This window comes from Lichenostomus cassidix, chromosome 4A (assembly GCF_008360975.1).
Source record: "Lichenostomus cassidix isolate B80296 chromosome 4A, HeHo_3.0, whole genome shotgun sequence".
NCBI lineage: Eukaryota > Metazoa > Chordata > Aves > Passeriformes > Meliphagidae > Lichenostomus > Lichenostomus cassidix.
In genome coordinates, this window is record NC_139485.1 from 10,615,433 (window position 1) to 10,630,256 (window position 14,824).

The window sequence follows — 14,824 nt, forward strand, 5'->3', positions numbered from 1 at the left end:
TGTCATTGGATTTATGAGTTCATTGATAGCTTGTTGGGTTCCAGATAGGAAAGCCATCAACCACATTTTGTCAGAACAAAGCTCTGTAATTCTCAGCTTTAATAGGAGAGAATAAAACTTAACCTGTCAGCCACCTTTTTGCTGCAGAGTGTAATCTGAATATTAAACCATCCTGCATTCTGTGCTTTTTTGAACCTTGGTTTTCAGGAGAAATAGTGGGGCTTTCGCTGAGATCCTGCAGTAGCTTGAGTTTTATTCTGAGGGAGGCTGGCTGCAGGGTGGTGGCCTAGAGGACCAGAGGAGGTCCACAGGATCCATTTTCCTGTGCTGATGCATCTTGCTGTGAGCAGTGTGTGTTGTGAAATCTGGAGCATAAGCTTGATTTCAAATAGTTTTTGTAGCATGGAGGAAATTGGTCTTTAAAAGCTCCAGGCAAAAATCTCACCTCTTTCTCTTGGCTGCTTGCCATTGTCTGTCTTCTATAGGCTATGAAGATGCTAACTGAATGCAGTGCCTCACATTCCTGAGGCTTTACTTCCTCAAGCATTTATTTGATAGGAAAGAGGCTGTTCAGGGTTCAGGATCTCCTTTGATCTCTGTCACAAGGCCTTCCGGAATGCTGAGGCAGAACCATGGGACTGGAGCTGCAGGAACACTAAAGGTGGGCTAGGAGCTTGCTTGCTGGGCAGTTTCCAAGTCTTCTGCTCCACTGGAGAGACAGCAAGGAGGCCTTGTCCCTTTTCTGAGACTGAGCAGAAAGCGTGTGTCTTGGACCTTTGTTAAATGCAGGAAACTTGAGTCCTGTACAATGTTAACTTCCCAGGAGTCCTTAAATACACAAACCAAGCAGTGAAAGGGAATTGTCTTTTATTCCTTTAGCATTATCCTACCCCTCTACCCCCCATGCACATATTAAGTGATGTGTTCAGCTGGGCAAAGTGAATGGTCAGCACACCTATCACTGCCCTCCCATAGAGTACTCCAAATACTTGTCCAGTTGCCTCAGGTTGTAAAGAGGAGACAAGGACATTTCTCCTGTTCCTGGAGATTACTTCTTACATTTCAGACTCATTAGCTCCTGTAATGAGTTGAAGAGCTCTTAGTGAATGCAACACAGTGGGGTTATCAGTGGAAATTTTGTATGGGATGGCAGGGAGCCTTGATCTAAACCATCAAACCAAGTGAGGGTTGTGGTGATTGACAAGTTCCATTGCTTCAAAGGTAAAGCAAACCCTGCAACTCTGTAGGAGTTTTATTGCTTCAAAGTACACCCTAGCAATGCAAATAGGGTCTAATAACATCAGTTTTATTTTTGTGATTGCATCTGCATAGGAAGCCACTGTTGGCAAGCAATTAATTAATTAATTCATTGTTGTGGTAATCCAGCCCATCACCCTGTGCAAGGAGAGGCGAACACTGTGCTTTTAGTAAACTTCCAGTCTTTTCCATGGCCCTACATAGGAATTGATGCAGTGGGCTTACTGGCCATGGCCAGGTCTGGCTTTCGAGTGTCTGGCAGAGATTCAGCATCTTGTTTGCCATGTACCTCTGCAGCAGGAGGCCCATGCATATGCAGGGGCTGCAAATACCGTTTGAGAGAAGATTAAGAATGTACTAGAAAGCTGTAGACTGGGGAAATGTGCCCACTGTTCCAGTTCTAGTGAGAAGCAAACAGTAGCTGTGACTTAGCAACTCTCCTATCTTGGCTGACCACATCTGTCCCTGCTCCCCCTTTGAGGAGAAGGCTCCTGCATCCCTCTGTGAGCATCTTTTCCCAGTTGTCCTGTAGCATCTCAAAAGTATCAGAAATACTGCTCTAAAAGGCCATTTATTTAAGCTGATATTTTTATCACTGAAAATCAATACACAGACAGTATTTGTTGAAAACTTTGTCTCTAATGGTGTAATGCTCTGGGAGAGCTCACAGGGTGCTGTACAGCTGACTGAACTGGATGCAGATGGTATTGATACATCCTGACACTGTAGCTGTCTGCTGTTATTAAGGCCTGGAAGTGGTGAATGTCTGGAGGTTCGATTGGTTAATGCTTGTGCACTCACATGCATTTGTATTGATGGGGTTTTGTCCTCTTTTTCTCCATTACACTGACCCCCAGGCTAGGGTTTGTTGCTCAGAACATTTGCTAACTGTTCTCTGTAAAGTACAGCTCACTGCCACCAGAATTCAAAGTCTAAATGCCATCTAATTGCTAACTTTCCTTCAGGTATGTCACCAGGTTTTTAATGATGGAACTTCCACATTGCTGGTGGAATTTATAGAGCATTTATGTTTTTTTTCCCCTGTAATTCAACTACTTGCTATCTCAAAGCTTGGGAAAATCTGTGATGTTCGTTTCACTGGAAAAAGATGATACTGTGGTGAGGTACACAAAAGCACCAAACCATCAGGTCCTAAATGGGACACTCTTGTAATTGACATTTGAGCTCCATGTGCCCCAGAGAACTCGGCTATAAAATTGAGTTTGTGCTGGATCTGATTTGACTGTGAAGAAACTGTCTCAGAGCTGAGCTGCTTTGCAGTTGTAGTTCTACTTAAATAAAAGATATACCAATTGGAAATATATGCTTGCAGTTATGATAAACACTGCAGTCAAAATATCTTCAAAGGCTGGAAGGATTCCTAGTGAGCAGCTGAGATGATAGATTTAAATAAATGTTGAACTGGTGCAAACAAAGCTGGATCTGAAAGCAGCAATTTTCTCTTGCTTTGGTTTAATTGAAGGTGGGTAAAGCAGAAGTTAGAGGTCTAAATGAGCCAAATGCCTGGTCCACTCACATTCTGTGAAAATAAACTCAAGTGTGGAGACTTGTCAGTTTGTCCTTGTTAATTTGTTGAATGCTTTCTCAATGTTTTATTTCAAATGCATTTCCCTTTCCCTCAGAAAAATCTAACACAGTATGCATGGTGTATAAAGTTGAGAGAAAAAATTGGAACCAAATCTCTTTTTAATACAAAGAAAGAGTCTATAAGAAAGTCTGCTGACTACTGCTTTAGAGAAACTATGCAGGAAATGCACACTTTTTCATGGGTAATTGATGAGACATGGGGAAAAAGGGATAAAAGTTGATTGGTTATGATCATCCAGAAGGAAACTTAGAAATCTTGTTTGTTATTGCCTCTCACTAATATCTGACAATTTTATAAAAAACAACTTCAGCGCATCTCAGTTAGGAAAGGTATAATCAGTCCTGGTTGCTGCAATGACTTTTTCATTGATTTTTAACAAATTGAAGTGAGATTATTTGGAGCTACATTGTGTTAATACCCTCCTCTGCCCAGTGCTCACAGGTGATCTCTTTGCTTCTCTTTTATACCTCCCCCATTCCTCTCCACAGTTCACATGGCAGTTTGCATGTCTGTGTGGCCACTGCAGGGAATGCTTAACTCCATGGTCTCTTTTTTCACAGGACCTCTGCCTGTCTTACCTCCTTCTTTCTTTTTCTGCCTCTGAGTTTGTGCACCTTGTCTTTTAAGGTTATCTGAGTATGTGAGTTCATAGCAAGGTCCCTGTGCTTTTGGTCATGGCAGATTTTAGAGTATGTGGGTGATACAGAAGAAATTGAAGAGTTTAGTGATAGGTCAACTTATTATAGAATCCCAATCTTGTTTGCTGTTGAGATACCTGACTTGGCTGTATTGTTACACCACTTAAAGGGGGAAAATTGTCAGATGTGATCTGTGCAGAAAAGGGAGCAGGATTTGCTTGTAAAGATTTCTTACTGTTCAAGTCCTGACACAGCATATTGAAAATTCTAATTATATAAAAGTATCACTGAGTTATCTTCCATAACAAAGAGCAGTATTTATGAGCTGCCCTGCTAAACTGTCACATTTCCATTGTTGCTTGACATTTGTACTGTAACTCTTGTGGTCTGCTGCTTCATTCCTTTGTCTCTGACAGACACCCATTTAGGAGTCTTGGAAAATACAAAGTGGAGCCAGTTAACATTGAATGATCTTAAAACTAGGCTGAACTTTTGTTTTCATCAGGGAGCAAGATGATGCCATCAGCTAATTTGGTTGATCAATAGGCCTGCTGGCGATAAGGTTTCAGAGCTTGTGGTTAAAAGCTGATTGCACTGCATCCAAAATAAATTTGATCTATTGGTTTCCACAAATGTAGCATAGCCCGGAATGATGTTTCAGTGCTGATGCTTAACTGGTTTTAATAATGCTGACAGACTAGACTGGTGCCTGCTGTGAGGACACTGTAATGCATGAACCCTGGGCAGCTGAGCACTTCTGTTTTTTACAGTAGCATGGAGCTGTCACTCTCTAGCAAAGGTTCATTATTCTAAGACTAGGAAGCATTATGGTGTTTGCTGAGCAAGTGTAATGACATCTTTCCTGAAAGCAAACTTTGATTCTGGTCTCCTAAAAAGAGAGAGGTACTGGTAATAATTAGACTGGGTTGTTAGTTGTGGCTGGAGAAATAAGTGTTACTGAAAAATGGAAACTTCTGTGGCCAAAGTACAAAGAAGTGTGCAAGCTATGTTTGTGATAACCATTTGTGCATGCAGTTCCAGAAAGAATTCAGCTGTGTTCTTTCTTCCAGCTGGGTTTGACCATGTTCTGCTGAGGAGATGGACTAAAATTTAACTGATGCTTTCTCTCTGTTTCAGTGACTATATAATGGCTACAGGACCCACAGAGGTCACACAGTCACCTGAAACTGGAGACACAGTCGAAGAGTGCACAGGTAAGCAGTTGTTCTCTGGATGTGTAGCTGATTTGGGAGATTTATTTTCTTCAATTAGTGAGGGCTGTAGTGACTTGTTTTGCAGCGTTGTTGTTTTTTAGGGGTTTCTTTTGTAGTGTAAAGAAAACTTCATGTGTCTTTGTCAGCTGTTATTATTATGGGAAAGATTTAATGTGCAATACTGGAGGGACATATCCTGTTGGAGGCTATTCCTTTTGATTCTGACTTGGATTTTCAAAGCAGGATGTTGGAGCTTGAAGGGCTGATTGTTGTGCCTGTGTTGATAGATGCTGCAGAGGTGGGAGCTGAGCCTGTTAACCAGCTCTGTCTCTCTGTATCAGTACCCCAGCAGCCTCTCTGCTTCTGGCCACAGGCAGCCATTTGTTACTTATTCTTTAATCTAGTGGCATGGTCTGATGCAAACAGTGTGAGTGGATGGAAAAATAGTCCAAAAAAGGAAAATTTCTAACTTGCGCCAGAGACTTGTCTATATTAAAGGAAATCCCCTTTGCCAGTGTGAATATGAGGAATAGCATCATGTCTGAAGCATCTCTGGAGAAGTGGCTGTCACACCATTTGATTTTTCTCTCTTTTCTTTGGCTAATGTTTTGCAATCATCTTAAGTGTTTGTGTTTCAAAGGTCATCTTGCTTTATCCTTTAGGAATATATTTGCCACTATGAAAATATTGTTAGAAGAGATAAGCTAATAGCCAAGCGACTGTGAGTTGAACTCTGCATGGCAGATGGATAGAGGTGAAGAAAGTGTAATGATAGATGCTCAGCAATGTCTGGTTTCCTAGATTTATGATCTAGTTTGTCACACAATCTAGTGCTATCCCAGCAAACTAGTGAGCTTGTGTGAAGCCCATGCATGAAAAGTTTGTACTAGGGTTCACTAGAAGATTCAGAAAAGAGATCAAATTCTGAGCTAGGTGATAGGAAAAGCAGGAGATTGCTTATTGTCTGAAGTGTTAGAGTTTAAAGAAAGCACTGAAGTAACTGATGTATCTGCTTTAGGTACCCTGTGTTGCACAATAATACAAGTGTTGTCCCATGCCAGCTGATGTTTGCTCCTTGGCAGTGTTTGCAAATCCTTTCCATAGCCTCCATTCTAAAGTTAGCACCACTTCTGATCTAGACAAGTATTTGGAGTAGTACCTAGGCAGTGTTTGCTTTTGTGGCAAGCCTTATGTTGTTTCTCTTAAACATCCTTAGGATCACTTCTCTTTTGTTATTGTGTGGTGGGTTTTTTGGTGGGGTTTTGGTTTTTGTTATTGTTGGGTTTTTTTGTGTTTGTTTGCTTTTGTTTAACACTCCCATGGTTCTCTGGAAATATCAGCATCTAATGAAGCTCCTCAGTAATGCTTGCAGTAGAATCCAGCTTGCTTTCTGTCTGTACAACTGACAGTTCACCACTGTACATGACCAATGTACATATCCTTGTTTCTCACTTAGACAGCTTTGGATTTGCAGAGCTCTTTGCCAGTCTCAAAGTTTGCCACTTTGTTCTTTGAGTCATTGACTGTGTTCGCAGAGATTGCAGAATTGATAATTTTGGGGAACTGCTTTCATTAAACTTGTTACACTTTTGTTTTGCCTATCTAAAATTAACCAGATCAGTTTTGACAACTTTCCTGGAAGAGTACCATGCATGTTGTCTAACTGCTGACTGAAAGACAGGAATGGTCAGGAAGTGTTTCTAAAGACTCTAAAGCACACTCAACATGCTTGTTTTACCTGAGAGGCTCTGTGTGCTTGCTGTGTGACCTGACTTCTCTTGCCAGTTTGTGCTATGGGTGCAGCATGAAACTCACTGAGCCCTGTGGGAGCCTTAACAAATCCCAAACCCTTGGGATCAGCTCTGTAGTCTGAGCCACAGCAATGCAACCTGCGTGTTTTCTGTGACTGTCTCATTCACTTATTGCCTGATAAGCAGCAGTGGAAGATAAAAAGCCTTTCCAGTGCCAAACCCTCCCTAAGCCACATCCCGTTGTTATTGAGACAAGTGGGACTGCAGTGATAGTTTGCTCTACATGCTTTGAAAGATCCTTTGGTCTCAGAGGCAGCCCAGGTCCCTTGGAAAGCAGTGTGCAGGTCTCTGGGGGCTGTGCACAGGGCTAGCTGTGTCACCAGCCCGTGCCGGACGCTGCGGCAGCGTCCTTGTGTGTCCTGACGCCTGGTGCTGGCACTGGGCTGGAGAGCAGGGAGGAGACAGGGGGAGCAGATCTCAGTATCATTGTTTATTTCTCAAAGTGGCCACTGTCTGGTGCAGCTGTGGGGTGGCACAATTTCAGCCCAGATAAGGCCTGTTGGCAGAGATCCCTACACGTACAGGGCACACGTGGAGGCAGAGCATCGCCGACTAAATCATTGCTGGGAGAAGACAATAATTGTGTTGAAATAATGCCTTGCTTATGAAGGAATCCTCCAGCTGTGGGCATGTATTATGCCAACTGCTGTAAAGTAGTAATTGAACAATGAAGTTGGCTCAGATATGCAATGATGTTATTGCTCTGCCTATGTATTTAAGGCAATCACAGGGGTCTGAGTACAATGGTTTGGCCCAAACCCCTCAAAGTGACCCCTCAGTGTAAGGGTCAGTGACAAAATGCAGTACTTGTGTGCTGAAAGAAAATATACATAAGAATGCTAAAGTATCTTAGATTATTAAAAAGGAAAGATCAGTGATGTTTCATGGGTTTTTTGTTTTGTTTTGGGGGGTTTTTTGTTGTGGTTTTTTTTTTTTGTTCATTTTGTATTTTCATTTGGACAATGGAAAATCTGAAACCAAATGAACAGTTTTCTAATTGTGTTCTTAGGGCTGCTGTGTTGGGGGCTTTCGTGTCCTGCAGGACAATGTCTTAATTTAAGTTTGGTCCTTTGTCCTGGAGGAGTTGTTGATTTTATTTTGGGACAGTTGTTAATGTGGAAACAGATATTTTGGTTTTAGAGTTTATACATTCTTTTTCCAGTTTCAATCTTTTTTCCAATGTTGAATGTCCTTCAGGATTTGTCTCCTTAGAGCACTGAGTGAAGAGTAAGCAGAACTAAACTAATCTAAGTAAAGAACATTCATAGCTAAAGACAATTTTTAAATTGAAAATATGCCGAGTATGGTCACTGCTCAGTTGTAGATAGACACGTTCTGTATATAAGGTATATTTTTGCATAGACTGGAACCTAGGTCGGCACCACTATTGTCGGCTTAATGCCAGAGTTGCTTTATAGGCAACAAATATAAGAATTGAAGCTTCACCTTTCACTGGATTCCAGCACTGAATTATTTACAAAGGAGCTGACTAAAACTGAATGGGCTGCTCTAGCTTTGAGGCTTCCTCCAGAATTTAAGAGATAACATTACCCTAGCTAAGCAATACCACTAACTTTCCTAAATCTTAATTTTTTTCATGTTGCAGGGAAGAAAAAATCCAAATTTCAGTCTTTCAAGAACTTCTTTGCCAAGAAGAAAAGGAAAGAGCCTCCACCTCCCAGGGGAGAGAGTAATTTAAAACCTTGCCAGTCCAGCAGCGATGTCAGCATTGCTGTGCTCGACACTACTGCACTTCATTCACCGAAGGAGGCTGGGTAAGCTGGCGGGGAAGGAAAATAAATAAAAGTGGACCTCTCACAGCAGCAGGATGAAAGCATGATTTGGCCCCTTAGGAGCAACCTCTGTCCAAGTTTGTGCAAAACAAGCCCTAATGCTGATGAAGGAATTCCAGGAATTTCCTCTTTCTTTGCTAGTGCTTGAAAAGTCAGCCTGGAAAGGAGGGGGAGGGCAGCTGGGGGCAGGGGTGATCCAACCTCTTAGTCTAAAACTGCAGATAGCCCAGATTGCTTTGATTTGTTTTAGTGTTTGAAATCTGTCTAGGAAGGTCTGATCAGCAGCAATGTTACACGAGGATGATGACTGAGTGCTGCTAGTACAGAGAAGATGTGTGAAGCTCTATGGTTGTTTTTTAGCATCAGTGGTGTGCTCTGTCATGGTTGCAGTAAAGAGAAAAGTATTTCTGGTTATTATCAGGGTGTGATTGCTTCTTTAACTTCCTTACCTAGCCTTTTAGGTGTAGATAACAACTGAAGGCCCCTGGTTTTGTGTCAGCTGCCCCCGGAGGGCTGTGCATCTAAGAGGTTTGCAAGTCCATATAAGAGCATTTCTCAGCTCTCTGAATGAAGTTAGTCCAAAACATTGTCCTTTTTTCAGTCAGTGTAGTACCATCTATCAGCTTGCACTGCAAACACTGCTTCACTGATAATGTTAGACCACCAAACTACACAAAACCCCCTTTGCAAACCTCTGACTGAATCTGGCCTGGAACAACCCTCTGAGCATGGTCATGTCTCTTTCCAGAGGTGTCATGGAACAGTACCAGGTAACCTGTAATTTGGCTGTTCTCCAGCTCCCCACCTCCTCATCCTCCCCTGTCAGCCACTCAGCCTCCTGTGGGTTGCTCTAGGCCTTGGGTTATGGGGCTGCAGACTAACAAAGAGTGACCAAACACTGGCCACGTCCAGTGGGTTGCAGTGTTTTGCTGTAGGAGACATTGGATGGAGGTGACACTGGTGGAGGGCATGAGTAAGTGACTAGAGTGGGACATGCTGAAATCAGCACTGCTGCCAGATGCTCTGTTATCAAACAGGGCATTTAGTGGAGTTGGACACTGCATTTCTTTGGTGGAAAACTTGCAGATGTTACTTTCTCATGGGTGCTTGTTCCTCCTTGCCCCACCTTTCCCCACTTGCTCTGTGTGTCATGGAAATGATTTGGGAATGAAACAACAATCTATTTATTTTGTTTGTTAGCATAACAGCAGCAGAGAAAGCGACCACACAACCAGTCTCCTGGGGCAAGGGGAATTAGAGTCAGCCCAGTCCAAAAAGCTTAGGAACATCTGAGCTTACCCCATCAGCCCACAGGAGGCATCTGGCTTAAAATCAGCTGTCTGCTCCAGCACTTAACCAAGTATTTCAAGTCCAACTGCTGTTTGCCTCAGTGCTATCCTCCAGTGATTGTGAGCTGTTTTGCAAGATCAGAGATCGGGAAGTGAGTAAAACCCTTCTGTTTTACTCCCTTAGAGATAGGATTAGAGGGACTATCCAAAAAACATAGGGATATGTTTGTGCTACTTGAAAACCCTGTCATGTACAGATTCTGCACAGCATAAACACTCTTTATAAGTACCTAAAGAGTCTGAACTACATAATCCTTCTGAAAACCTGATCCTGAAAGCCAGTGGAAATACAGCTTGTGGAGGGTTTGTAGCAGCACCCTGAGCTTTGCAATTTCTGGCATGCAGAATATAAAACCAATTTTAGTACAGTGTTGCTGTTTGCTTGTTCTTTAGGTAGAAGCACTGGTTTTCTTTTTTTCTTATTTTTGTTTTCCTTCTTTTTATCTCAGTTTTTTTTCTTATTTTTTTCTTCTTTCTTTTTGAACCATGTGTGGTAGGTTCACCCTGCTGGACACCAGGTGCCCACCAAAGCTTCTCTGTCACTCCCCTCCTCAGCTGGGCATGGGAGAGAAAATTTAATTAAGAGCTTTGTGGATCAAGATAAGGACACAGAGAGTTCACTCAGCAATTACCATCACTTTTCATCCCCCAGCTTCAAACACTAGTAAAAGGAGTGGGATTGCCACAACAAGAAGTGGAAGATGGCACAAGCCATGATGAGTTTAGGAGCTTTGTGTCTGCCTGTAGAGTTCCATAATTTCCTCTATTTTGGTGGGCAGCTTGAATGTTGATAGACAAGAATGAATTGAGCATGTGTATAGGGAAATCAGTGTGGACATACAACAGCTAAAACATCTGGGCTTTAGCTAGTGTGTCTTTAGTTTCAGCACAAATGTAAGTATAGATATACTGCCTGAATTACAGAGGAATGTGGATTTGCACATAAGAGACTGATCAGTACTAAAGCTGCGGTTAATTCTGTATTTAATCCAATGCTTTTTTGGTGACAAATGTGACACACACCAGGCGGCAAAGGTTGTACCCTGAGTGTCTCATGCTAGGCACACTGCCACCAAAGGAGGACAGGGGACTCCAGTTGTCCCTTTCTGCACTGCAGACCTTTCTCAGGGTGTTTTGCATCACCTAACTCCCAACATCGGACCTAATCACCCTGAACTCCCTCTCTAGTTCACAGAGTGACCTGTGTGTTCAGTACCTGCAAAGAGACATCTGCATTTGATCAGCACCCTAAAAAGTGTTTCTCCTTCCTTCTGGGTATAAAAGAAGCCAGCAGTGACTGTCTTAAGCATTCACAAATCTGAAGTTAAGCAAGATGCATCCCACCCTGGCCTCTCTATCCATCTGCCCTGGTGAAGTGGTGTGGGGAATGTACCCAGAGCACTGACCACTCGTCCTTCCTTCCTTTCCAGGCCCAAGGGCAGCATGGGAAACAAAGCCTTGTCCCATGACAGTGTCTTCATTTTTGAGTCTGCACCAGGAAATGTGGCAGGTGACGTGTTGTCTCAGGAAAACATACCTGGAAGAGTGAAAGCTTTGCAGGTGAGAACATCATCCCCTCATCAGTGGTGCTGCTTTGTGTCAGCTGTCTCCCAGGAAACTTGCTTGATTCCTTTGCTGTGTGCCTTAAGGTTTTGCTGCCTGAAGTGTCCAAAGCCAAATTTTCTACTTTTGGATCTCTTCTGCCTCTTGGAAGCTGCATCTTTGAGCAGTCCTGGTGCTTTCAGCCTTGCCCAGGTCTCACAGTGTGTGATGTGAATCCAGTTCATGAACTCTTGGAAACTTTCCTTACTGAGCGTGTCCTCTTCCAATGGGATTTATATTCTTTACTTCATAGCTACTGCTTTTGGGTTAAGGCCATTTATTTGTACTGCAGTATTATTCTTTAAATATTATTTGTGTGACTCTTTTTGTCAGTTCTGGCTCAGATGTGTTCACTGCACTTGGTAGCACCAGTGGCTGTGTAAGTGTGTGGGATGATAGATATATCAGGGTGCTCTGACAGCTTTATTTATATCGTTATTCTTCTGATCTGTGCCAGCAAAAGATACTGTATTCTGCTGGGTCATTTCCCTCTTCCAAGGCAATACTGAACCTTCCTTGACAGCTCCCTTATGAATTGTTGGCTGTATTAGTTGCATTTAAGTAACTGCCCAGCTCAGAACACTGAGATAAAATTTAAGGTTTTTCCAGAGACTCAATACAAATGGTTGATAAAGGAGCCAAAGGTCATTGAAATTCTTCCTTTGCTCAGTGTGAGCTTCATGTTGCAAAACACAATTGAGTCACATGTTAAGTAATAGAAGATGCACAGAGGGACTTGTTCCCCTCTAAGACTGCAAAATAGGCTTAGCTATTTCTTTGCATAACAAAAGGAGTAGCTGAAGAAATCATATTTGTATATTACAGAATATTGCTGGGGAGGGGGAAAGCTCTTTCCATGCTATCTGCAGTCCACTATACCCTCTCCTCATCCATCCATCATCCTGCATGGTAATGTAATACTGCCAGCACTATTTCTGTAGCAGCAACAGACAGGCTTTTCTGTGAGCTTGACTCCTGTCAGAATAAAAGCCAAGCACTAATAAAAGCTGTTACTTTCTTAGCAATGTAAATTAACTTCTACCAATAGAAGACAGACTGTAAATTCAGAGTTTCTCCCACACCATTTTGCTGTCTGCATGTAATAAATTTAATAAATCTAAGGCAGGAAGTTGTGAAAAGAGACCAAAGCAAAATTGACTTTCTGCCTTTTCCTTCCCATTAAGGACACTTGCATGTTGTATGTCTTGTGTTGCCCATATATCACAGTATTACAATATATTGCCCATAAATTGCAAAAGAAAGCTGTGTGGCTGTTAGATCTATAGGAATTATATTGCAAATGAATCTCACTGAATAGGAATTGCAGCTATTTAGGTCTATTTTACACAGTTGTAAATGAATGCATAGATTGAAGGGAAACACAAAACTAGGCCTAGAATTACCCAATATGGTTTAATAAGCAAAGAAACAAAAAATAAGTCTGCATGTTTATCTTGGGAATATTCTGTTGAGATGTTTTCAGTTGAAGGACAAAGTTTGTGTTCAGACCTTGCTTCTATTCCAGCTTTGACACAGCTGACAGACTTTAAGCCAAGAATTTTAGTAATGGTGTTTCCTGAGATCTGAACATTTTTAGTTTGAGGGAACATCTGGCTGCTTGTGAGGTTGCAGACTTTGTTTTATTTTTCTAAGGTCAGGGCCTGCCAGAGCATTCTTTTGTGCAATCCTGGAAAAGAATCCCCATACTCCTTTCAAAACAAAGTTGTTCCTGACTGCTATTACCATTCTTGCTGTAGACACAACCAGGGTGTGATGATGGGGAAAATGAACAAGCAATTCATTAGGGTGGACCAGAAATGAAATTAAATTGGTATTACATTAAAATTGTGACTCAGCTACATGTGTGGGAGAGGGTTGTAACAAGCTCTCAATATTTTGAAGGGCTTTGTGAGGGAAATGTCTCCACTTAAACCTGGGATTGGGAATGCTAACTGGCAATACTTTGTGTGACTAAATACTTAAATTTGTGTGACTAAAGAATTAAGTCTAGAATTTTGAAAGTTTTAAATTTAAGTGGAGTTAAACTGTACTAAATTTTCTGGAATGGTGAGATGCCTGTATTCCTTTGGTAGCTCATTGAATAAATCTGATTTTGATTTTAAGTTTGTACCAGCACCAGTTTTAATGATGGGTCCTTGATGAATGTAGCTAGATAAAATTTTATTAATGGCTCTTTTCTATAAATAGTGTGTTACTTCGTTTTTCTGTTAACTAAAAAATTCTGCATATCTAATAAGAGCAATGGGGTTACAAGTGCCTAGAACATCCCCTATAAATTATACCATTGAAAGCCTATATTCTAAATTTCAACCACAGCTTCAGCTGCAGCAGAGCATCAGACTTGGATCACCTCCTCTTGTTATAACTGGAAAAAAACTGGAAGATGCAGGTGCTGTTTCTGAAGATGATGGTTTACCTAGAAGCCCTCCTGAAATTTCAACCCTTCATGAAGTTCTGACAGATACACCAAACAAGGTATAATTGTCATGTCACCTTAGTGACCATATGCATGGAAAAGATAAAATCTGCACGGAGAAGGGGAAGACCTTTTTGCTGGCTTGTTATAAAATGAGATGGTGCAGATCAGTTAGAACCAGAAGAAATTACCAGGATGGATTGTGGACTTGTCACTCTGAGGGATACCAAGAAAGTGACCCTACATATACCCTTTTTGGGTCCAATTTTCCATGCTTTTATGTAGACCAGGACTGTGACCTCTATCATTAGCAAGTGCATGATTTTAGACTTCAGTGAACGTGTGAGAATTTGTAAATATGCTGATTTAAAAACCATTTATAAGCCAAAAGAGCTTTATAAAATTTACTGCCTCCTGTGGTCAACCTTCTTGGTGTATCTCAATGCAGGAGAAATCTCCCCTGCTTTATGTTTGATGCCAATGAAGAAATTAAGCCTACTGTGTAAGGCAGGGACCCAGTGACCCTTCCTTTCTTTTTCCTCTTGTGTTTTCTCGTAATTATCACTGGATATCCAGCTGGAGATAATTCAGTGTGATACTTCCCTTGACTTACCCTCTTCCTCATTTTATCCCACAGTCCTCCAACCCTGTTCAGCGTCATAGCTCTTTGAGTTTAGGCGGGACAGACAGTGAAGATGAACAGGTAAATAGCTCCTTTTCCTGCTAATAAACTTTCCTGAGACAGCATATGTGGAGTCTATATGGAGCCAGTACAGTAATTTTATTTTTTAAAATTTATTCTGGGTATGGTGTATCCTAGGAAACAATTCTTTAAGAGTCCAGAGTGAGGCAAATGATACTTAAAATGTACCTCACAGGGTTTTGAATAAGAAATAAAGACAGGCAGAAATCTACTGGTAAATTATTTGTGTGAACAGCATAGTCAGCTCTTTGACACAGTATAAATCTATAAAGTTACACAAAACATTGGACCAGGCAAAGCACTTCAATTCTGCTTCCATGTCCCAGGGCCCCAATACCAAAAAATCACACCTTCAGCAGTGGCTTGTGAGCAGTGCCCTGTATCTCTCTTATCATGGGAAATGATTGCAGG

At 41.7% G+C, this 14,824-nt stretch overlaps 1 protein-coding gene across 4 annotated transcripts in view; it reads left to right on the plus strand.

Moving 5' to 3' along the window:
- KIAA1210 (KIAA1210 ortholog) overlaps positions 1–14,824 on the plus strand; it is a 37,074-nt gene that overhangs the window by 11,073 nt on the left and 11,177 nt on the right. For 3 of the 4 annotated variants that reach the window (XM_085060486.1, XM_085060488.1, XM_085060489.1), the window contains exons 2-6: positions 4,642–4,718; positions 8,136–8,304; positions 11,102–11,231; positions 13,611–13,769; positions 14,348–14,413. In XM_085060486.1, the coding sequence (XP_084916612.1) occupies positions 4,642–4,718; positions 8,136–8,304; positions 11,102–11,231; positions 13,611–13,769; positions 14,348–14,413 (601 nt within the window). Of the gene's footprint in view, positions 1–4,641; positions 4,719–8,135; positions 8,305–8,677; positions 9,093–11,101; positions 11,232–13,610; positions 13,770–14,347; positions 14,414–14,824 lie in introns of those variants that run through there. The other variant, XM_085060490.1, reaches the window with a different exon arrangement.